This window comes from Sturnus vulgaris, chromosome 1 (genome assembly GCF_052056855.1).
Source record: "Sturnus vulgaris isolate bStuVul1 chromosome 1, bStuVul1.hap1, whole genome shotgun sequence".
Taxonomy (NCBI): domain Eukaryota; kingdom Metazoa; phylum Chordata; class Aves; order Passeriformes; family Sturnidae; genus Sturnus; species Sturnus vulgaris.
The window spans coordinates 4,731,406-4,755,028 of NC_142243.1; the positions used below are offsets into that span (position 1 = coordinate 4,731,406).

At 49.5% G+C, this 23,623-nt stretch overlaps 3 protein-coding genes across 3 annotated transcripts in view; 2 read left to right on the forward strand and 1 right to left on the reverse strand.

Moving 5' to 3' along the window:
* The window catches only part of OXSR1 (oxidative stress responsive kinase 1), an 87,332-nt gene extending 83,079 nt beyond the window's left edge, over positions 1-4,253 (forward strand). The window contains exons 17-18 of the mRNA XM_014873671.2: positions 691-755; positions 1,593-4,253. Coding sequence (XP_014729157.1) covers positions 691-755; positions 1,593-1,667 — 140 coding nt within the window. The 3' untranslated portion in view covers positions 1,668-4,253. The remainder of the gene's footprint in view (positions 1-690; positions 756-1,592) is intronic.
* Positions 4,254-5,612: 1,359 nt separating this feature from the next.
* LOC106851587 (solute carrier family 22 member 13-like) lies at positions 5,613-12,656 on the forward strand. Its single transcript, XM_014873670.2, has 10 exons — positions 5,613-5,984; positions 6,969-7,072; positions 7,411-7,565; positions 7,901-8,069; positions 8,497-8,617; positions 9,180-9,274; positions 9,560-9,774; positions 10,216-10,324; positions 10,463-10,670; positions 11,138-12,656. Exons 1-10 carry the CDS (start codon positions 5,613-5,615, stop codon positions 11,231-11,233), a joined length of 1,644 nt encoding a protein of 547 aa, XP_014729156.2. The 3' UTR covers positions 11,234-12,656.
* Positions 12,657-16,274: 3,618 nt separating this feature from the next.
* On the reverse strand, positions 16,275-23,394 carry LOC106851579 (solute carrier family 22 member 13-like). Its single transcript, XM_014873658.2, has 10 exons — positions 22,960-23,394; positions 21,573-21,676; positions 20,990-21,144; positions 20,718-20,886; positions 20,168-20,288; positions 19,529-19,623; positions 18,808-19,022; positions 17,946-18,054; positions 17,631-17,841; positions 16,275-16,289 (listed from the first exon to the last, which is right to left on the reverse strand). Exons 1-10 carry the CDS (start codon positions 23,329-23,331, stop codon positions 16,275-16,277), a joined length of 1,566 nt encoding a protein of 521 aa, XP_014729144.2. The 5' UTR covers positions 23,332-23,394.
* Positions 23,395-23,623: the final 229 nt, after the last annotated feature.

Sequence of the window (23,623 nt, forward strand, 5' to 3'; positions counted from 1 at the left end):
ACCCAGTTCATGAGAAGATGATTTAGTTGGTAACATTGTGAAGCAAATGTTCCTTGTAATGCAGAATGAAGTCTAATTGATGCATTAGCCAAATCATTATCATCTAAGAGCAATGTACCACCAAACTGCTGCACAAGCCTGTCCTGCTCACAGGTCCCGTGCAAGAGAGCTCTGGGACTGGAATCAGCCAGGCTTTTAGGGTTTCATTCAGGCTGGGGAAGGAAGTGTGAGGTGCATGTGCCCTGGGGCAGCAGCAGGAGTTGTATGGGGGAACAGCTGCCTCAAACAGCAGTTTGTTAAATAAACGTATCCTCCTGTGCAGGTGAGACTTTAAACTGCCAGCACTGCCCGAGTATTCCAACTGCAGCAAACAAAGCTTTCCTTGTACACAGGAAAGCTACTAATGCAAAATTACTGGATTTCCAGATGCAGTTGAGCACTTATTGCTATTGATCCCATCACATCCTGGGAAAAATAACTACCTTTGAAAGAGTAATGTAGGAACAATAACATTTTCACAGTTCAAAGCTTTCGGTTTAAGTAGACTGAGCCTAATTGAGACCTAAACCTTCCCTTAGCAGTGTAAAAATTCAAAGTTTAAGTGATAGAAAGAGGACTAATGAGTTTGGCATGTTTTTCTCCAGCCTGTCCTAATATTTGCTCATTTTCTTTATGTCTGTGTGATTTCAGTTGCAGCTAATTTGCAGAAAATTGTGGAAGAGCCCCAGGCAAATAGATCCATCACTTTCAGACTGGTATTTATTCCTGTTCCCTAATTGATCAAGTTGTCCCTTGCAAAGGAGAAGGCATTGCATATAGATGTCTACTGCAGGCATCTGATGTATGCACTCTAAATCCTCCCTTCTTTCCCAAAGCTCCTTGCTGGTTGTATAACTGTAGGCACTGCAGGCTCCCTGTTTGTATCCTCTGAGCAGCACCTGGGATAAATAAGTATGAGATTATATATATAATTAATACATATAAATGTTGCAAAGGGACATTTTTGGGGCTTGGGATGTGCACTTGCAGAAATATTTCAAGGCAGCTAGATGGGCTAAGAATTGCCACATATTCCTTTCTTGGAGGAAGAGAATGAGGGAGGGTCCAGATACATTGTCTCTGAGGAGGAAATGGGGAAATGAAGAAGAAAAAAGGAAAATAAGAGTGGTGGGCCACACAAGAGAGCCAAAACTCAGAGCAGAGCACATGACTATTTTAGAGGAGGTGAAATTCAGGGGGAGTCACAGTGGCAGAGCAAAGGCATAACCAGGTGATTGGGAGTGAGGCACTTAAGTGCTCTTATTTATTACTCTTCCTGTAAGGAGTTCTCACTTGTTTTGCCTCAGTTATTGCACATAAAATGTCTAGTTGGAGGAGACTGCAAAACTTCAGTCCCAGCCCTTCATGGCTTTACACAAAAAAAAGCAACAATACAAAACCACTCAATTTTAGCTTTGGATAGTGTGAGCTGCTGAATACAACGCAAAACTATGCTGTGTCTGCTTCCTCTCCCCACCCTGATATACCTGCTTGTATTTGCTGCTGGAAGGTGGAACATGTGTGTTGCTATTTGGATCTGTTTCCTGTTTCAGGCATCTGGTGTCGACGGCTCAGAAATTCCGGATGATGGCAAACTTATAGGATTTGCACAGCTCAGCATCAGCTAAACCACTGGTCCCAGGAGATGTTTCCCAACAGAGAACCCACATGTGCATATTCGTAATGCTTCTGTTAGCCTAAAAGAAAAACCACTACTGCCAAAGAATTGAACTACAGCCCCCTTCCTAGAAGCTTTAACATTTTCCTTAATAGGATCACAAACCTTCCTGAAATTACCGATGACGTTTACACCTTTTGTAAACAACTCTCATGTTTTTGTATCTGTCATCTCAAACATGCAGACCCAACACGTCATTGCCTGCATGTTCATTTTATTATTGCCTTACTTTAAAGAAAAATACTACTGAGTACGAAGCAGGGGGTTCCACTGCTCTGATGATCTTGCCTAAGTGTTTGCTTACATGTGGTTTCATTTTTTTTTCACTTGCTATTTTTGCACAAGTTTTAATACTGAACAGGTTTTTTTTGGTTCTTTACCTGCTTCTCCTTCTATCTGAAACACCAATGTACATGTTGTTTGGGTCACCTGGAGTGCTGAGAAATCTGCTTCTCTTTGGCTGTGTGTTTTAAAACTGCTGGTTTGAATGCTTGCACCTGAGAAAGCAAGTGGAGTCTTAACCCACAGGAGGGGGAGCTGCCTTCCCTTGTGTTTGTGTTTTTGAGAAGTTCCTTGACTTTGAGGTGTTAGAAGTCAGCTTCCCTATGTAAACTGCCTTAATTTTATTTTTTTTCTTTATCATTTTGGTTCTCTCCACATGAGTGCCAGGCATGGCATGAGGGCTGAACCTTTTAATTTACATTCAGCAGTCCTTCTTGCTGCTTTCATTCTGCATCTTAGGCGTAGTCTGTTCTTGAAGCAGACCAGGGAGGCATGGCTGCCTGGAAACTGGTCTTTCAGATGATGAACACAATATCCATGGTCACAGGGAGAGGAGATGTGTGTCACTCTGCCTTTGGAACAGATGCACTTCCAAGTGTCCCTGAAACCCAGTTTGGTCATGCCTGGCTGGCCTCCCAGCGTGTTCCCCAGTCCTTTGCAAGCTGGTACCCGTGGAACCATCCCTGTTGTGTTTTACAGCAATAAAGAATCACCAGTAGAGTGGCTGTGCTGGGCAAAAGCGGGCACTGGGTTTGTCCCTCCTGCACTAAATCCCTTGGGTCGTCGGGCTGTGTGTCAGCCCAAGCCTCGGCGTTTGATCAGGATGTCACTGCACCCCTGTCACACACGTATTTAGCTTTTCTTTCCATGTGCTGTTGAAGTTGAGTTTCTACATGAATAATATAAATTATGCTCTGAGTTTGATAAGAGACACTTGTAATGCAATATGTGAATAATAAATGGTGTTGACTTTTTTTTTCCTACTGTTTCACAGTTGGCCTTTGTAACTGCTCTTGGCTCTGGAGTGTTTTCTACACAGAAATTGCAAGTCTGTAATTTAACACGCAGATGGAAACGAGCTTTGTTTCCATCAGACACAAAATGCAGAAACAGAGTGGAATGACTATGTTCAATTAGGACTTTTGTTCTGTTTGGTTTTTTGTTTGTTTTTTTTTTTTATTTCCAAGTCTTCAGATGAACAATCTGTATTTATATCTTGTTCTGTATGAGCAGCTGTGGAAGCTTCCTGAATTGTGCATGTTCTTTTTTAACCACCCCTGTTGCTTGTAGCCTCTGGGTGGATATTGGGTGTGTCCCCATGGGCTGTGTGCAGCCCCATGGCTGATGGGTGTGAAGGGGAGAGGGAGAGGAAGATGAGAATTTGGGAGTGAGATCATCCCAGGGTGCTGAGCCGATGCTCTCTAGAGCCCAGGAAGCGAGTGCCTGATAGCAGGGAGTTGGTGGTGGCTGGCTTGGCCAAGTGTGTGTTGGCACCATTCCCTGTTGCCTGACACAAAGCACTCCCTTCAGTGTCCCCCATTGAGCTTGTTGGCTTGGGAAGAGCAGGCTGGCACCTTGATTTTCCTGTCTCCCTGTGCTCAGTGTGGATGTGTTGGGAGCCTTTAGGATACAGAGACAAGGTAGTTGTGGTACAGTATTATTTTCCCTCTGCCTGCGTGCCCTGGGGACCTCCTCGTTCATTTGTGTACTGGTGCTGAGGAAGGTTAGGACTCAAACTGCTCAAATGGAACAATGCAGCATCTATTTATTGTTATTCCCCATTTTCCCAAAGCCAGGACTTAGAGAGCTTGAGCTCACGCTAACCCAAGGTTCCGTAGTTCTTTAATGGAGAAAATAAGTGAGGAAGAAGCTGATGGGTTCTGCTCTATAGATCTCCAGATCTTTTGGGTAAGGATCCAAAATATTTACTTGGGCTATTACAGTGCTAGACAACTGTCTTTTCTGATGTTGTTCCAGTAAGTGCCAATGCTGTTCATAATTGTTTTCCAGTGTCATTAAAAATTTGGTTTTTGTGCAAATTTCTGATCTGAACCTGGAAGCAGGTGGTAATTTTAAGTTAGTTCCTACTTTTAAGGACAATGCTCTGTTAATGAAAACGGATCCTCTTCACAACTTTGGTGTATTGTAGATTATAATGAAAGATGTAAAATAGTCAGGCTTTTTTTCCTTTTTTGGACTTTGTATTTTACTGCATGTGTCTAATTTTTAATCAATAAAGAACAAATTGTCCATTGCCTGTTGTTTCTGTGGTTTGCTTGTCACTGGGTTGGATGGTGTGCCTTGAGGAAGGGGTTTGTTTGAGTGCTGTCTGTAACCCCTAGGGCGTTTCTGTTTGGGGTGGTGGGAGGTTTGAGTGCCCCAGGAAGACTCAGTGGGGAAAGGGACATGAAGTCGAGGCTGGATGGGGCTCTGAGTAACATGATCTGGTGGGAGGTGTCCCTGCCCATAGCAAGGGGTTGGAACTGGATGAGCTTTAAGGTGCCTTCCAACCTAAACCCTTCCATGAGTGCATCTCTGCAGGTGCTGAGTGCAGAAATGGAGCCAGGAGGGCGCTCAGGATGCTGCCCTGAGAGCTTGTCTCTAGCTGAGAGGTTTACTGCCAGCTCTGCATGCCCTGTGCAGCTGGCAATGAGTTTCCTCTCTTCTTGCAATGCCTCAGGATGACACAGACTGGTGTGAAAGTGGGAGGATTTATACCGTGACAGGTGGTGAGAGCATGAACTGCCCTCCCTCCTCTCCTCCATCATAATGTCCTTTGTGGGTGCCCTGGTCAGCCCCAGTGGGACATCCATGGTCTGTTTTCCAGCATGATTTACAATGCCCTTCTCGTGGATCTGTGGGTAACGGGAATATCCAAGTGGCTTTCAGGCACCTCATGGACATCTCAAAGGGGCCCCAGGCAAATGCTTTTCCTACATGAGGGATGGCCTGAGCAGTGCTTGACTCATGTTCTCAGTGATCATTTTAGGCATTGGGACCTCAAGCACCATTGTCCTGTGTCAAATTTCTCCCATTCCTTTACCCCTTCCCCAAGTCCTTGCATTTAGCCCCCAGCAGCCTGCAGGATGGCCCAGAATTGGTGGGAAGGGGGGACATCCTGTGCCTGGCTCGCTTGTGTTGCACAGGGAACCTGCAAAAGATGAAGGAAATGGCAGCTCCCATCCTCTGGAATCACAATGAACTATCTGCCCTTTCTCATGTCTGGTTCTGCCCATCCATTAACATAATTCCCTTTATTCCTCTGGGTTATTTCCAGCTCTGTATTGCAGTGGGCTCATTTTGGCCCCTCTGAACCTTGCTTTCCTGAGTGCTTCAGCAAAAGCTGCCATTGTAGTCACTGTGGAGAAGAGTCTGTGCCCTGTCAATGCCACCTGGCCCTGGCAGAGGAGGTGCCCAGGTTCCCTGAAATAGAGGTCCTTCTGCTCCAGCCGACACTGGATGTTCATGGGGGTGGCACAGGGATGATTAATATATTACATGGTGTGCTTCTAGTGACTGCCTGTGACTGCAGAGCTTATCTGAGGTTTAAACATTAATTCTGACCCTCTGGGAAGTCTGTCCCGGCACTGTCTTGTCCCAGACACAGTCACCAATGTCAGGCATTGGGGAAATTTTGAAAGCAGCTGGTGATTTTGGGCGATTCCAGAAATGGCTGGTGCTGCTCTCTGTGATCCCCTGCTTCAGTGTGTCTTTCCACCAGTTTTGCCAGCTTTTCATGGTCCCATTTGTGCCTTACCACTGTGACACCAGCTGGATCCGTGCTGTCGGCCCCAACCTGACTGAGGAAGAGCAGCTGAACCTCACCCTGCCCCGGGGCACGGACGGGCAGTTCGAGCAGTGCTCCATGTACTCCCCGGTGGACTGGGACCTCGACTCCATCCTGGCCTATGGGCTGAATGACACACAGAAGTGCAGCAATGGCTGGGTGTACCCCTCAGGACAGCCACCATCCCTGCTGACCGAGGTCTGTATTTGCTGTTTGATGTGCTGGGATGTGGAAAGGACAGGATACCCAAATGGCCACAGTTCTCCCAGAGCTGGTGCCTGACCACGGTGCAGTTGGGATTTACTGCGGGTGTGAGTTGTTTCCCCAGCACGCAGGCCCCAGGTGTGGTTCTGGAGAGGGTGCAGGCCATGATAGAGGTGCCAGTGGGGAGATGAATCACTCCTGAAGGGACCTCCTGGTCCTGGTTTTCCTCATCCCTTTGCATGCAGGGGTTAAACTTTCCAACTTAATATCATGGAGTGTTTTGGCTCAGAAGGCTGCTTTAAAAGTTTTGTAGTCCAACCTCCAACATCACAATTGTTAGCTGAGAAAGATGCTAAATTAAGGTAAAGGAGAGTAGGTTTAGATTAAATATTAGGAGGAAATTCTTCTCTGTGAAGGTAGTGAAGCCCTGGCACAGGTTGCCCAGAGAAGCTATGGCTGGCCCATCCCTAGAAGTGTTCAAGGCCAGTTTGGATGGGGCTCTAATCTACCTGGTCTAGTGTAAGGTGCCCTGCCCATGGCAAGAATATTCAAATTAGATGATCTTTAATGATCTTAACCCAAACCCTTTAACAGTTCTATGATCCTTCCTGTGTCACCCTTTCCATTGATGTCTTCTGGATGCTGGTAATCGCAGGACATCTCATTAACAGAAACTGCTTGTCCCAGAGATCAGCATTGCATCCTTTCTCCTCTGGGAGGTCAGGTGGTTTGGCAGGAAGCAAACAAACTGCTTCTGTCCCCAGGCACACCTAAAACAAAATTTTCTGACCAGGAGGCTCCCCTAAGTTGGCTGGGCTGGACAAGGCAGACTCCTGCAGGTCCCAGTGCTTGGGAGAGGGACCCCACCGAGTGCCCAGAGGGCTTGTCCCACCTCTGACTTGTGTGCCCTGTGCATACTGTGGGGATTCACATCCTTGGAAGAGGGGATACCAAAGCATCTGTTTCTCCTTTCTCCAGTTTGACCTGGTGTGTGACAGGAAGGACCTGAATGACATTGCCCAGGCCATCTACATGGCAGGGCTGCTCCTGGGATCCATGATCTTTGGGCCAATGAGTGACAGGTGAGGAGCCATAACCCCCTGCCCAGGGTTTGTGCAAAGCTAGCACAGCACAGAGCAGGTGGTGTGAGCCTGTCTGGACCATTCACCCTGTGCATTTTGTCACCACTTCTCACTGGCAGGGACCCTGACCAAAGTCCTTGGGTCCTATGAGGACACGGCCACACAGGGAGGGGAAGGGAGAGAGACACAGCACGTGTGTACAGTGCTTCACTTGTCACCCCCCAGTCAACTCTGAGCCTTATCAGAGTGATAAAAATCACTATATAACCTGCTGGGCTCGTTGCCATCTCCGTGGAGACTCTCCAGACACCGACTGTGTGTTCCCTGTTTCTCCCCAGGATTGGCCGCCGCCCAGTCATTCTGATCTCCGTCTTCCTCCAGGGCTTGTTTGGTCTGGGAATTGCCTTTGTGCCCCATTTCTATGTGTACATGGCCTTCAGGTGTGTCGTGGGGGCTTCCGTGTCAGGGATCACTATGACAATTCTGGCCTTAGGTGAGTAGGATGCCCTTGCCCTAGGCCATCTCAAGATGGAATAAAAAAGTCTTCCAAGAAATAAAAATATTCATATGTGACTAGAAAAACATCGTGGCGAGGACAGGTCTTGATCTTCACTGTCCTTTGGTACTTTGGCAACTTCTCAGCCCTCAGTCAGAGCTTTGGGGAGCATCTCTCCCCAGCGAGTGCTCAGAGGAGGGCAAGGGGACAGTGTCTCAGCACAGGAGGTCAGTCTAATCCTCACCTCCAGAATAATTCTTCTCCAGGGAAACACCCTGTTTGCCTCGGGGGAAATCATTTGGATTACTCTGAGCCTTCCTTCTTCCCTTCAGCTACAGAATGGATCGGTGTCTCCTCCCGGCCAAAGGCAGTGCTCACTTCTCACTGCTATTTCGCCATCGGGCAGATGATTTTGGCTGGCTTGAGTTATGGGATTCGTAACTGGAGGTTGCTGGAAATTGCAGGATCTGTTCCTATATTTGCTTTTTTCTTCTTCATCAGGTAAGTAGGATGGGGACAGAGCTCCTGCAGACATAACAGCAGTGTGACAGTGTGAGTGGAGAGGTGGCAGCATCTCAGAACCAAGCTGGGTCTTTCCCATTGGAGTGCAGGTGCTGGAGGAGCTGCACAGCTCAGCACATCTCCCTGGGGCACTGGACTGCTGAGAGCAGCAGCTGCTTTCCTTCAGGTCTCCAGATGTGGCCGTTGGAGCCTAAATTGAGGGTATTTAGACCCATTGATCCCATGGGCCATTCACTTTAGAGTTGGACTTGATGATCCCAGGGGGTCCCTTCCAAAGCAGAACATTCTGTGGTTCTGTGATCTGGTTCTGTGGTGGCCCAGGCTTGGTGGACGTGGTCCCAGAGGAAGGGGCTGTGGGGGAACTCAGCAGGACACAGCAGCATGTCCTGGCCTCCCGTCCTGGCAGGGTGCTCCCAGAGTCAGCTCGCTGGCTGGTGACCAAAGGCAGAATCGAGGAAGCCAAGAAGCTCCTGCAGAAGGCGGCAGCCACCAACAAGCGCAGCCTCCCACCAGAGCTCCTGGAGCAGGTACTGGGGGTTCTGCTCCTCACACACTGCCCTGGGCCTTGCAGCAGCCCCTGGAGCTCAGCTCATCCCAGAAACATCTCTCCATTCCCACCGGGGATGGGCTGGCCATGGCTCTGGGGCTCCAGCTCCAGCTGAGTTGCACAGGGACAAGGTCAGCCTGCAGCTGGCTGGGATGCCCCTGGGGATGTGGGAAGGACTGAAACGCTTCCCTGGCTTTTCTCCTGTCAGGATTCCAGGAGTGTGACTGATGAGCAAGAGTCTCTCTTTAGTCTGTGGGTTTCCATGCAGAAATGCCTGAAGGGGAGTTCCCTCCTTGCCCACCCCAAAGTTCCTACCCTGGGGAAATAAATGTTCATCCTGAGGAACCTCTCAGTCACCAGCCCCTGTGCTGGGCACCCAGAGCACAGAGGCAGGAGCCCAGCCCCACTGGGCTGCCCTCCCTCCCAGAGCACTGAGGGTCACAGGCCTGTCCCACTGAGGCTTTCCATGGAGTGCAGGTGGAAAAGGAGCTGGCCATGGTTTTCCTTTCCCTGCTCTGACTCTGACTTCCTGTGTTTTGAAGTTGAAGCCTGAGAAAGAAGCCAAGTCTGGAAGTTTCCTGGATCTCTTTCGGAAGAAGCACCTCCAGAAGGTGACTTTAATCATGTCATGTGTCTGGTAAGACATTCCCTGGTGCACATTTCTAGGTGAAATAAATGAAGGAATTGAGAATTAGTCATTAAGAATTTCACCGTGGGTTTTGACTGTTATTTGATAGGTGTTTCTACTTCTGGCTGTTTAAGATGCTTTGTGGGAAAGGTTATAGCATTTCTAGCTTTAGCAGGGTTTGGTATTCCTCTGGTTTTACATGTCTTTGGAAATGCTGTGGCTTGGTCAAAATGTCATTGGAGATCAATTCCTCATCGTTAACACCTGCTCAGTGCCACCCTGCCTGGCTTTCAGGTTTGTGAACAGCATTGTCTACTACGGGCTGAGTCTGAACGTGACAAATTTTGGCCTGGACATCTACCTGACTCAGCTGGCCTTTGGAGCAGTGGAAATCCCAGCCCGAGTTGGTTGTATCTTCATCCTGCAGAGGTTTGGGAGGAGGAAAACGCAGGCTGTTCTCCTGCTGCTGAGTGGCCTGGTGTGTCTGGTCATCACTGGCATCCCTGAAGGTGAACAACATCATCCCAAACAGAGAGGACATCCTCTGGGACAGGGAGGCACAGATCCCCAACCCTTCCCTTGCTGGGTCTGTCCTCCCAGCCAGGGTGGCTCACATCTCTCTAGGGATGACCTGAGCTGACCCTAGCCTGGCTGAACCCACAGGGCCCACTCCAAAAAACCCAACCCTTTTATTGCTGATGGTGATAGCAGAGCTGAGCCCAGTGGTGCCCCTGTCAACAGAGCTGTGCTCTGGGAAAATGAATACCTGGGGAGGAGAGATGATGGATGCAGAGTGCACTGTAGGTGGCCACCAGGTCATGCTCAGACACTGTCAGAGGCCATGGCTCCCTGCAGGTGACACAGCTGTCCCTGCAATCCCCAGTGGACATCTATGAGTGGTGCTGAGCCCTCCCCCATCCCATAGCAGCCATGTCTCCTACTCCCCTCAGACCAGCCCGTGACAACCACCGTCCTGGCCACCATTGGCAAGTTTGCTGCCTCAGCCTCCTTCTCCACCTCCTACGTCTACGCTGCCGAGCTCTTCCCCACGGTTGTCAGGTGAGCTCTCCCCACACACGGGAGCTTCCCTGTGCCGTGGCTGGCAGTGGTGATGGGCCAGGAGCCCTCCTGTCCCCATGGCCGTGCTCAGCCCCGCGGTGGCCTGCGGGTGCTGATCCCTGCCCCTCTGTCCCCCAGGCAGACGGGCGTGGGGCTGTGCTCCATGTCGGCGCGGGTGGCCGGGATCCTGGCCCCGCTGATCCGTCTCCTGGCCCAGTACCACGGGGCCATCCCCATGGCCATCTTCGGGAGTGCCCCCGTGCTGGGGGGGCTGCTCTGTGTCCTGCTGCCCGAGACCCGTGGCACCGAGCTGGCAGATGACACAGGGGACGGCCACCCCCCTCAGGTGGGTCCCCGGGGTGCCTCTGGGGTGGGGATGTGGGGAGCCAGCACTGGGGGAACCCCTTGGCCTTGCATGTGCTGGGGGCTTCTTTAGGACTTACAGAGATGCATGGAGTGCCCTGAGGCTGTCCCACTGCGGAGGGAGGGGAGGACACCCCATAATCCTGCTTGTGGAGGTCATTCCTTCATTCCTGTCCATGGGATACAACATCCATTTGCTTTCCTCCCTCTGCCCTCCTCAGGGAAGCACCGGTGCCTTGTAGCCACATCCTCCGACTTTCACCAGCCCTCCTTCCCCATGGGACCTGGTGGAATTGCACCCAATAATTTTGTTGTCTTGCTGAGAGAAGGATGTCCATAGGAACAGAAGGAAATGGGTTACAGGTTGCTGAAGGCTGCCTGTCTCAGGGACGGCTGCCATCAGCTCATGGCACACTTTCCTTGCTTTTACACCCTTTTCTCTTTCATCAGGTCTGCAAAAATGCCACCAGCGGCTCCCAGAATGGGCAGGTGAAAGGAAAAAGTGGTGACCAAGACAACGAGAGCACGAAGACCACGTACTTCTAGCTGGGTCTGCAGGTGGCTGTGGGTGAAGGCAGCCCAGTGCTGTGTGGGCACTGAGGACAGGCAGGGTCTCTCCACCACAGGACACCACCATTGCTTAGGCCCTCACTGCCAGTTCTTGGGTTTCCTTGTCTTTTTTGCCTTCCTGTATCTCTCTCTGTAGCTCGTCCTCAGGCACTATAGGCTGTCACTGGTGTCCAAAAGAGAAAATTCTTGCTCTCACCAGAGAAAACTGGGTGCTTTTTACTTGAGGGAAAAAAGAAAGAAATCAAGAATTAGAATGGAGGCACTTTCTCTTCGTTTTTCCTGTTATGTCTTCGGGAAGGTGACACTGTAAACTTTGTCCAGTGAGACACCCACTAGAGCATTGAATAAACTTGCAAGAGAGAACTGGGCTCACTAACAGGAGATCTGGAGCAGATGCAGCACTGAAAATAATCTCACACTTGCAAGGAGTGATTTATCGTGACTGTCTAGCAAGATCATCCCGTTCTCTCATAAAAACACTCCTTTTTTTTTTTTTTTTTTTTTTTTAATTTGAGATACTCGGCTGAGAAAAAAAATGATGTGATGGAAGAAACAGCATGCAGGGAGCAAACATGTCTAACAGGCAGCAGAATTTTCACTTTAGTGCTGATGGCTTTGAATTGATGCCTGTCATGATGCTTTGGGCATGGAAAATGGTGCTGTTGGGTGCAGTGTGGGACCAATTTCGTTTCATTCCAGGAAACTGAGAGAGGTTGTGGCAGTTGATCTCTTAGAAAAAAGTGCAAATCTTTCTGGGAAATGTCAAGCCTTTTCTACTCTGTTCTAATCTATTCCTTTTTTGCTGCATCCATTTTGTCATTAAAAGATTTAGGACTGCTTTTGTCTTCTACTGTGAAAAAAAAGAAGTGTTTTTCCTGTGCTTCCCTTCATATTATCTCATGTCCCTCAGTCCAACTTTCTCTTCCCACTGGATGGGTACAGATGAAGCCTGGGAATTGCACATGGTGGTTCTTCATGTTGACTGTACAGCTCAAAGGGTTTTTTTTTTTTCTGGTAGTGTAAAAAAATGTTAAACCAGATTATTTCTTCTCTCCATTGTCATGCCTTCACGTTTTCCATGGACCAAAGTACTCCATGGATATTCTGTTTGATCAACCCACTTTTGGATAAAACCAGTGCCATGTGACAATGTCCTGCCAGGGACTGGCTGTGGTGCCATTTTCTCTCTGGCACTGCTTTTCAGAGGATTTGCTGCGGTGCTCCTCTTCAACACCCTGAGAACAGAGGAGCTCAGTCCTTTGTCCTTTCCTGGGAAAAGGCTGGGGAGCGCCTCCTTCAGGCTTTTATGGCAAACAAGGCATTGAGGGTAAAGGCTGAGGGAAGAGCTTGGAGCCAAATGTACAGTTATTGAAAGAACCACTTGGGAAGGAAATTGTACTCTGAGACTCTGTTTAGCTCATTTTGTAAATAAAGGTGTCTAACCACAGCTGCTGTACTTCTGCTTCCAGCTCATTTGTGCCTCCAGTGGGCTGAAGATCCATTTCATGGGATCTTGGAATGCTTTTGGTGGGAAGAGACCTCAAAGATCATCTCCTTCCAATACCCCCCTGCCACATACAGGGGCAATCTCCACTATCCCAGGTGGCTCCAAGCCCCATCCAACCTGGCCTTGGACACTTCCAGGGATCCAGGGGCAGCCACAGCTTCTCTGGGCACCCTGTGCCAGGGCATCACCACCCTAACAGGAAAGAATTTCTCCCTGACATCTAATCTATATCTCCCCTCTGTCAGTTTTAAGTCACTCCCTGTGTCCTGTCACTCCATGCTCTTGTTCCCAGTCCAGCTCTCCTGGAGCCCCTCTAGGCAATGGAAGGGACTCTGAGCTCTCCCTGGAGCCTTCTCTTCTTCAGGCAGAACAATCCAAACTCTCTCAGCCTTTCCTCATAGGAGAGGTTCTTCAATCCCTCTAATCATCTTTGTGGCCTCCTCTGGACCCCCTCCAACAGCTCTGTATTATATTTTATCTGCTTTTCTCTGGACCACTGAAGCTTGTCAGTTTGAATACCCCTCAACTGTTCACTTGAAGTGCACCTGAATAACTTGACTCATGTTTTTCCCAGTTCAGCACAAGTGGGAAGATGTCCAATGTTTTTGCAGTGCCTTAATGTCACTCCCAGCCAGCCCACACACGGCCTTGCACTGTAATGAGTAGAGGTGACAGCACAAAGTGGAGCCAGGAGTGCTGGAACAGCATGTGGGAATGCAAACATAAACCTGTGGGAATGCAAATACACTTTTGCATGCCCACAGAGGGGTGTTCTGGACTCTCATGACTGTGAGGCCATTGGCAAAGGGTAAAATGTGACCTAAGGAATAACTAAGGCAAAGAGGATGATTCCATATTGAAGGGAAAGAGCCAAAAGACTGGCGAGGTGATGAGGACAAAATGGGGAGAGAAGTTTAGCTGAGAAGAGCAGGTTGTCTCATTTTAGGGACAAATTTAGGAGAAAACCCTCTGGAATGAGTGTTTCCACTAAAGAAATAGGAAATCAGTAATCCCTTTGTCTGTCAATGAAGAAATGGACACCAGTGGGTGAAAGTGAAAAAACCCAACTGTTTATTGACAAACTACCCACAGGGCAAAAAAAAAAAAAAAAAAAGCTAAATATTGAACTGTCAGAACCTTGCCCCCAACACACACACACACATGCCCACCCACAGCAGAACAAAAAAGCCCAAAATGCCAGGGAAACAAACAAACAGAGCAGTTGTGTGTCAGAGGGAACAAAATGGCACTGGCTTTTTTGTCTCAGGGAAGGGAATAAAAGTTCACACAGCAGCTCGGGCAAAAGAGATGGGAACCTGTGGAACCTCTGGTGTTGGTGTCCTCCCCAGAGCAGATGAAGCTGGCTGGTTTTAGTACCTTTTGTTGGTTCAGCTTTTCCCGAGGTCTCAGCTCAGGCAGAGCAGCTCCTGCACTCCTGCCTCATCAGCTCCTGCTGATTGTCTGATCTTGGACCAAAACTAAACCTAACAGTTCAAGAAAAAAATCCAAAATCTGCGAAGGATTGTGGCTGCAGTGTCTTCAGGCCAGGAAAAGGGGAAAAATGAAACTTCTTCCTTAAGCTAACAAAAATCCAAGCTTGCTAAGCAACTGTCTTGGGATGATTTTATGATGAAACTGTACTCCCTAATTGTCAGCTTTATGACCAGAAATGGCTGCTGTAGCTTTGAGATGGATCTGGGTGGAGGATTGGGACCCTGGGACCCCCTTTGTACAAAGAAACCCCTGACATGCTCCCACCCATGGTACCACTGGTGGACATTGGCAGTTACTTTGTTGCTCAATTTATTTTTTTTTGGTAGCTTAAGCAAGAAGTTTATTTTTTTCTTTCCCTACCTTTTCCCCTGGTCTCCAGCAGCGGTGCTCCAGTTTTTATCTTGAATTCTTTTGCTTGTTTTTTGGTCTGAAATCAGACAAGTACTGAGATGGACCAGGATGTGCAGGGGACCTGTGGGAGCCACTCCAAGCCTGAGATCTCGGAAAAAAAAGCTGAACCAGAAAGAGAAAGGACACCAAAATCCACCAGCTTCATCTGCTATGAGGAGGAGACCAATACTAGAGGTCCAGCAAGTTCCCATCTGTTTTGTCTGAGCTGCTACATGAACGTTCTCTTTTTTTTTTTCCCTTCCCTGAGACAAAGGGGCCACTGCCATTTTTGTCTTCCCAGCCCTGAAGCCAGCCAGACTGTTTATTTCTTCCCTGGGCATTTTGAGTTTTTTGGTGGGTAGAGGGTAAGGGTCTGAAAATAAATATTTAGCATTTATTCAATCTTTTCCTGTGCCTTGAAGGTACCTTGCTTTGCTAATAAATGGTTTTTTTTCACTTTCACACACTGGTATTCATTTCTCTCATTGGTAAAAGGCATCACTGAAGCTCTTCCCTTTGGAGGAAACATTAATTCCAGAGTTTTCTCCTAAATTTGTCTCTAAGCTGAGACAACAGTAAAGTAACACCCAGTCTGCACTGCACCCAGCACTCCCCGGAGTGAGTCTTTGAACAAAGCCCACATAGGAACCCCCAAAGCTCACACCCATCTCCCAGACCAACCTTAAAGTACAGGAGCCATTTCTGGACATAAAGGAGATAGTCAGGAATAGAGGATCGTCATAAAATCACCCCAAGACACAGAAGAAGGGCTGAAACAGCTCCTGTTGTCACAGGAGCCCCACAGGGACCACTGAGATGATCAGCACATTTTCAATGTCAGTGGCACCAACAACCTGTGCTGAAATCCTGGCTGTGGGGCAGAGGTGTCAGGATCCTGGACCTTTCCCTTTACCTAGAGGTCATCACCCTCTCCTTTCACCTGACCCCATGCTGGGAAGCCCCAGGTCCATGAGAAAAACAAAGTTTGCAAAAAGGGACCCAGCAGGGAATGGCTGAGGAGGTGAGGAGAGGAGCATTAAAGCTGCTCTCCTGACTGTGCAAGAAGCCATAGAATCATTGGCTCATTTAGGGTGGAAAAGCTCCAGCCACCATCCAGCATTGCCACATCCACCACAAAACCACATCCCGAAATGGCACAGTGTCTTTTAGCTACCCCCATGAATGGTGACTCCACCTGTGGCCTGGGCAGCCTGTTCCATTGTTGGACAACCCTTGTGGAGAAGGAATTTTCCCTATTATCCAATTTAAACCTCCTGTGGTGCAACTTGGGGCCATTTCCACTTGTCCTGTCATTTGTTATTTGGGAGAAGAGACTGACCCCCACCTGGCTGCACCCTCTGCCAGGGTGTTGTAGAGAGTGAGAGGGTCCCCTCTGAGATTCCTTCTCTCCAGACTGAGCTCCCCCAGCTCCCTCAGCTGCCCTTGGTGCTCCAGCTCCTTCTTCAGTTCCATTCCTTTCAGTGCCAAAGCCCAGATCTTGCAAACTTCCTATCCCACCTCCAGCTATGGCCACGTTCCACATAACTGGAGTGATTTTGTGCACCACAGCCCAAAATGAATATCAGCTCCAGACACATCTGGCCTGGATTTGGGACACCCCAGCCCTCAAGACACCATGTACTAGAGCACAAAGAGATTGGAAACCAAAGGATGCAGCAAATCTGAGTGAGCAGCCTTCTCCTTCCTTGAGAGTAGTTATGTGCTTGAGGATAGGTATCCATTGGAGGGCACAGAAATACATCCTCTGCTGGCAAACAACTTAGAGAGGACAGGAGCCCATCCTTCTCTTTCTTTTGCATGACACTAGATGACACTAAAATTTCATGACTGAGCTGGCAGCAGCCAGCTGAAGGTCACTGTAAAAGGCTCACCATGACTGAGGAAAGCTATCCAAATGCCTACACAGTTTGGCATCGAATTGCAGCATTCCCATGCAATTTAGGAAGCTTCTACAGCTGCTAGTAGAGAAAATAAATGCAGATTGTTCTTTGGAGGACTTTGAAAAAAGAAAAAAAATCCTTTTGAACTCAGCCACTCTGCTTTAACACTCTGTTTTTGCATTGTTTATGTCTGATGGAAACAAAGCTCGTTTCCATCTGCGTGTTAAATTACAGACTTGCAATTTCTGTGTAGAAAACACTCCAGAGCCAAGAGCAGTTACAAAGGCCAACTGTGAAACAGTAGGAAAAAAAAAGTCAACACCATTTATTATTCACATATTGCATTACAAGTGTCTCTTATCAAACTCAGAGCATAATTTATATTATTCATGTAGAAACTCAACTTCAACAGCACATGGAAAGAAAAGCTAAATACGTGTGTGACAGGGGTGCAGTGACATCCTGATCAAACGCCGAGGCTTGGGCTGACACACAGCCCGACGACCCAAGGGATTTAGTGCAGGAGGGACAAACCCAGTGCCCGCTTTTGCCCAGCACAGCCACTCTACTGGTGATTCTTTATTGCTGTAAAACACAACAGGGATGGTTCCACGGGTACCAGCTTGCAAAGGACTGGGGAACACGCTGGGAGGCCAGCCAGGCATGACCAAACTGGGTTTCAGGGACACTTGGAAGTGCATCTGTTCCAAAGGCAGAGTGACACACATCTCCTCTCCCTGTGACCATGGATATTGTGTTCATCATCTGAAAGACCAGTTTCCAGGCAGCCATGCCTCCCTGGTCTGCTTCAAGAATTATGGAATCAGACTGGAGTGTTGGTAGATGTCTGTTCAATCATCACGTGCTCTCTGAGCATCTGCAGACATCCTGACATCTTTCTCCAAGTCTCTGTCATCCTCTCTGGTGTCTCAGCAACGCTCTTCAGCTTTCTGTTCCTGAAGATCAGAAGGAAATAGAAGATGAGACTGTATTTATCTGTGATTCTGACATTTTTTCTTTTGCCTTAAATTTGAAGTTTTGGATATTTTTTCCTCTTATATTCAGAGTTCCCTGTACCCACCTCAGGGATAATTTGGTTCTTCTCTGTGTTATCTGCCAGGTCAACGCCGCGTGTCTCGGGCAGCAGGATGCAGAACAGGGCCACCACCACAGGGATGCTCCCAAAGATGGCCATGGGGATGGCCCGGTGGTACTGGCCCAGGGGAATGATCAGCGGGGCCAGGATCCCGGCCACCCTCGCCATGGTCGAGCACAACCCCACGCCTGTCTGCCTGGGGGAGAGAAGGGCAGGGATCAGCACTCCTGGACTGAATGTGGCCCCATCACCACCTCCAGCCTCGGCTGAAGGAAGCCCTGATGTGTGGGGAGAGCTTACCTGATAACCGTGGGGAAGACCTCAGCGGCGTAGACGTAGGAGGTGGAGAAAGCAGCTGTGGATGTCATCTTGCCAATGACAGCCAGGACAGTGATTGCCAGGGCCTGCTCTGAGGGGAGGAGCAGAGACAACCCTGTAACCTCCGGGGGGATGGCTCACTTGGGACCAGAAGTCTCTGCAGTGGGATTTCTGGGGATGGCCCTTTCTAATTGACTTGCTAAACAAACCTACCACCTAACCCATTGGGAAGGATGGCCAGCACTCCCTTACCTGGGAAATTCCCTCTGCAAAGAGAACCCAGATTTCTCCTGAGCCCTTGGGCATTTTCTAGATCTACAACTGAAGTGAGCTGCTGAGCCACCACAGGTGTTTGGGGAGTCCTTGGTTGGAAATGCCACATCCCTGACCTTGAAAGCATTGGGAATCCCTGCTGTTCCCTTCAGTCCCACTCACAGCACTGACACAGCAGCACTGGTGGGCTATGGACTGGGGCACAAACAGATGCAAACAGTGGGCATTTGCTTTTTCTCTTCATCTAAGAAAGGGAAACATGGTGGCTTTTAAAGCATTTCTTGTGCTATATCTTTCTGCCAGGAGGTGCTGGTGTCTAGTGGGTGCTGGTGTCTAATGGATGCTGCCTGCCAAAGTCTGGGAGCTGTGGAAGAACCAGGCACAGCCCTGAAGGAGAAGGAATCCAAGGTGAGGGGATGCTAGAATGTTGGGGATGAAGCACCTTGGGCTGTGAGAGTGGAGGCAGCTGAGCCTATGGGACTGAGCTTGGGATGGGAGGAGGATGGGTCTGAACAAGGGTAGGGATGTCCAGGGCTCTGCCCAGCTCTGCTCACAGGCTGGGCAGGCTCACCTGCAGGGATGCCAGTGAGGATGAGACATAACAGGCCAGACAGAATCAGGAGAATGCCCTGCACTTTTTTCCTCCCAAACCACTCCAGCAGGAAAATACAGGAAAGCCGAGCTGGAAGCTCCACTGCCCCAAAGGCCAGCTGTGTCAGGTAGATGTCCAGACCAAAATCTGTCACGCTGAGGCTCAGCCCATAGTAGACAATGCTGTCTGCAAACCTGAAATTCAAGTAAAGCAGAATAGAACATGTCACCAGATGGTTTTATGGAGGTCTATAGCCAAAAATTAGAAAGGTTAGAACACATGCAACTTATTTAAACTCCCAACAGTCTCTGTTTTGGTTCTAGTCATCACCTTTGACTATTCTGTGGGATGTAGCTGCAGGAGATAAAGCAGGATAGGTCTTCATATGGCCAGCAAATTCTAGACTGGAAACCTAAAGCTTCTAGATAGGCACAAAATTACTCCAAGGCCCAGGCATTGCCCAAAGCTGGAATTACTCAAGCCTTTCTAACAAAACCCACAGTATTATGGATAATCATCTTCTTCCCATGCCTAGATATGGTAAATCTGGTCTAGTATGTGGAGGTAGAATGGTAGCAGACAAAGACATATATGTATGTACATTACCACAAAACTCACTTTAATTTACCATTCTTGACGATCATCAACTTCTTTTCTTTCACCGAGTAGTTTTGACAGAGGGGACCAGGGAATGTCTTACCAGACACATGACATGACTAAAGTAATCTTCCTCTGGTTCTTCTCCCGAAAGAGATCCAGGAAACTTCCAGACTTGGCTTCTTTCTCAGGCTTCAACTTCAAAACACAGGAAGTCAGAGTCAGAGCAGGGAAAGGAAAACCATGGCCGGCTGCTTTTCCACCTGCACTCCATGGAAAGCCTCAGTGGGACAGGCCTGTGACCCTCAGTGCTCTGGGAGGGAGGGCAGCCCAGTGGGTGCTCTGGGTGCCCAGCACAGGGGCTGGTGACTGAGAGGTTCCTCAGGATGAACATTTATTTCCCCAGGGTAGGAACTTTGGGGTGGGCAAGGAGGGAACTCCCCTTCAGGCATTTCTGCATGGAAACCCACAGACTAAAGAGAGACTCTTGCTCATCAGTCACGCTCCTGGAATCCTGACAGGAGAAAAGCCAGGGAAGCGTTTCAGTCCTTCCCACATCCCCAGGGGCACCCCAGCCAGCTGCAGGCTGACCTTGTCCCTGTGCAACTCAACTGGAGCTGGAGCCCCAGAGCCATGGCCAGCCCATCCCCGGTGGGAATGGAGAGATGTTTCTGGGATGAGCTGAGCTGCAGGGGCTGCTGCAAGGCCCAGGGCAGTGTGTGAGGAGCAGAACCCCCAGTACCTGCTCCAGGAGCTCTGGTGGGAGGCTGCGCTTGTTGGTGGCTGCTGCCTTCTGCAGGAGCTTCTTGGCTTCCTCGATTCTGCCTTTGGTCACCAGCCAGCGAGCTGACTCTGGGAGCACCCTGCCAGGACGGGAGGCCAGGACATGCTGCTGTGTCCTGCTGAGTTCCCCCACAGCCCCTTCCTCTGGGACCACGTCCACCAAGCCTGGGCCACCACAGAACCAGATCACAGAACCACAGAATGTTCTGCTTTGGAAGGGACCCCCTGGGATCATCAAGTCCAACTCTAAAGTGAATGGCCCATGGCATCAATGGGTCTAAATACCCTCAATTTAGGCTCCAACGGCCACATTTGGAGACCTGAAGGAAAGCAGCTGCTGCTCTCAGCAGTCCAGTGCCCTAGGGAGATGTGCTGAGCTGTGCAGCTCCTCCAGCACCTGCACTCCAATGGGAAAGACCCAGCTTGGTTCTGAGCTGCTGCCACCTCCTCACTCACACCCCTCATATCCGTGTTGTGTCTTCCAGAGGCTCTGCCCTGCTCCTGCTTACCAGATGAAGAAGAAAAGGGAGAACATAGGAGCAGATCCTACAATCTCCAGCAGCCTCCAGTTGCGAATCCCATAACTCAAGCCGGCCACCGTCATCTGCCCGATGGCGAAAGCCGTGTGAGCAATCAGCACTGCCTTTGGCCGGTAGGACACACCCACCCATTCCGTTCCTGAGAGGAAAAACAAAGCTTCAGGCTTTGTTTTGGGCCTCCTGCCACTATCATATCATGGGAGGCCATGTCTGCTGCCTCAGGACAAGGGTCTTCCACTCACCCAGGGATACTACTGTAATCATAATTCCTGACACCGCAGTTGCCACGACAAACCTGAAGGCTATGAACACATAGAAATGGGGCACAAAGGCAATTCCCAGGCCAAACACACTCTGGATGAACATGCAGATGAGAAGGACTGGCCGTCTGCCTATCCTGTGGAAGAGAAGACCCAGTCAGTACCTGGAGAGACCCCATGGGGAGAGAGAAGAGCCCAGGAGGGATGCAAAGGGATTTGAGAACCAGAGGAGATTTGACATCCATGTGAACATAGCTCCTCTATACACCCCAAGAAATAATGTGCAGAAAAATCAATCTCTCCAGTGTTGGCCCATCATGGTTCTGGAAAAGCCTGAGATACCAGCAAGGGCTAAACTTGTGATTCCTGAAGAACCCTCCCACAAGGCTGTATCTGTCTCTCTTTTCCAGACCTCCCAGGAGGCCTCAGATGCCCTATCTCAGGCAAGAGGATTGAGTCTTGTGAAGGGAGCAGTTCCTGTGCAGTGCATGGACAGTCTGCACCCTCATCTGGGCTGTCCCTGGGTGCTGGGCAGAGTCTCTGGGAAGGAACTGTGTTTCCTTACCTGTCACTTAGCATCCCAAAGAACATGGCTCCTACGAGAAGCCCAGCCATGTAGATGGACTGGGAGACATCATTCAGGACTGCTCTGTCACACACCAGGTCAAACTGGAGGGAGGAAAACACAGATGTTGTTGCTTTTGACAGACACCAGCTGCTTTCTGTGGATGGGCAGCCTTTCTGGTTCATGGTGGATCTGGGGTCTGGGTGCCTGAGCTCTTGCTCCAGCCCCTGGGAGCAGAGAGCCCCTCACATGGATTTGAGCCCTTCATGGTGAGCACTTAGGACACAAATCAATGGTGGGATGGACACATGAGGTGCTCAGCTCGCCTCTGCATCCTGGTGCACGTCTGCTGGGTGCTGGGATCTGTAGGATTCCCCTCCAGCCCAAACATCCCTGAGGGAGGGTCCTGGTTGGCAAATTTGTTTAAAGTGTGACTTGGGGTGAGAGCTGTATCAGCTTTCTTCTCTGGCTGAAAAGGCAGAACAGGGTGGAAAGAGGAGGAGAGCAGGTTTTTTTTTCTGGTAAAGGAGGACCAGCACAGGAATGGGAAGGGATGCAGCTGCTGAAACCTCCAGAGAAGCCTTGTCTGAAATGGACTTAGTGCTTCAGGGACACTAAGGAGCCTTTGCAAATGCCAGAGGCTGGAGTTTCTCCTCTGTTCCAGCTCAGAGGAAGGTATTTGTGAGAAAGTGCTGGAGCTGGCTGGCAGGTAGGAAAGGAGGGAAGAGGAATAAAGGTCCACAGAGGGAGAATCACAGAATCATGGAATAATTTAGGTCGGAAAAGACCTCCAAGAACATCAAGTACAAATTTTGACAGACCACTACCATGTAAACTAGAAGGTGAGATATGAGGCAGAATGGAGAAGTGGAGGATGCTGATAAACAAGGCTTTTGCTCAACTGCATGGTCCCTGGCATGTCTTATTGCAGCCCTGAAGGTTTCTGGAGGCCCAAGAAATATCAATGACAGCCACTTGGAAGGTAAATGTCTTTCACAGAGAAGATGATATGAATAGAACCAGGCTGAAGAACAGGGGATACTGGGGCAGGGATGCCCAAAAGGTCCCTCTAGGCAGATACATCATGAAGTGAAGGGTCTGGATACTGGAAAGGGGACAGATGGTGAGCAGGACATGTGCTGGACTCACTAATCCCCATGGTCACTGCCTGTGCCCTCCCCAGGGTCCTTCATCATGGCCTTGCTGTGACAACCTCCCAGGGATTCCAGCTGCCATCTGTGTGATGCAGGCAAAATCCTGCAGTAAATCCATGCAGTAAATCCCAACCTGACTGCACCACAGCTGGCACTGGCTGACCAAACCACAGGCCAGGCTATTCCCATCCCATCCTTTCCACATCCCAGCACATCAAACAGCAAATACAGACCTCGGTCAGCAGGGATGGTGGCTGTCCTGAGGGGTACACCCAGCCATTGCTGCACTTCTGTGTGTCATTCAGCCCATAGGCCAGGATGGAGTCGAGGTCCCAGTCCACCGGGGAGTACATGGAGCACTGCTCGAACTGCCCGTCCGTGCCCCGGGGCAGGGTGAGGTTCAGCTGCTCTTCCTCTGTCAGGTTGGGGCCGACAGCACGGATCCAGCTGGTGTCACAGTGGTAAGGCACTTCCACAACCATGAACACTTGGCCAACCATTTGGAAAGGATTGAAAAGTAGTGGGAGGGAGAGGAGCAGGACCAGCAGTTTCTGATAGCGCCCACACTCCCCCAGGGCACGTAAAAAATCTCCGAACTCAGCCATGGTGAACACCTCTGTGGCCAGGCTAAACTGGTGCCTATGGCTTAAATAGGCAAATATTAATGTTTAAACTGTGTGAGCACTAAAGCCCCAATCCAGTGTGATAAGATGAGCACCTGTATTAGCACAACAGTCCATTATGATGATACAGTGCAGTCCTCCAGGCTGCACTTTGTCACCAGCCATTCCCTCCCTGCTCTTGAGTGCAGAACAAAGGTGCCAGAGCACTGCCACTCTTGGGCACAGTAGAGTAACATCTTGTTTTTTCCCAGCCTGAGATGTGTCTCAAGGCCGC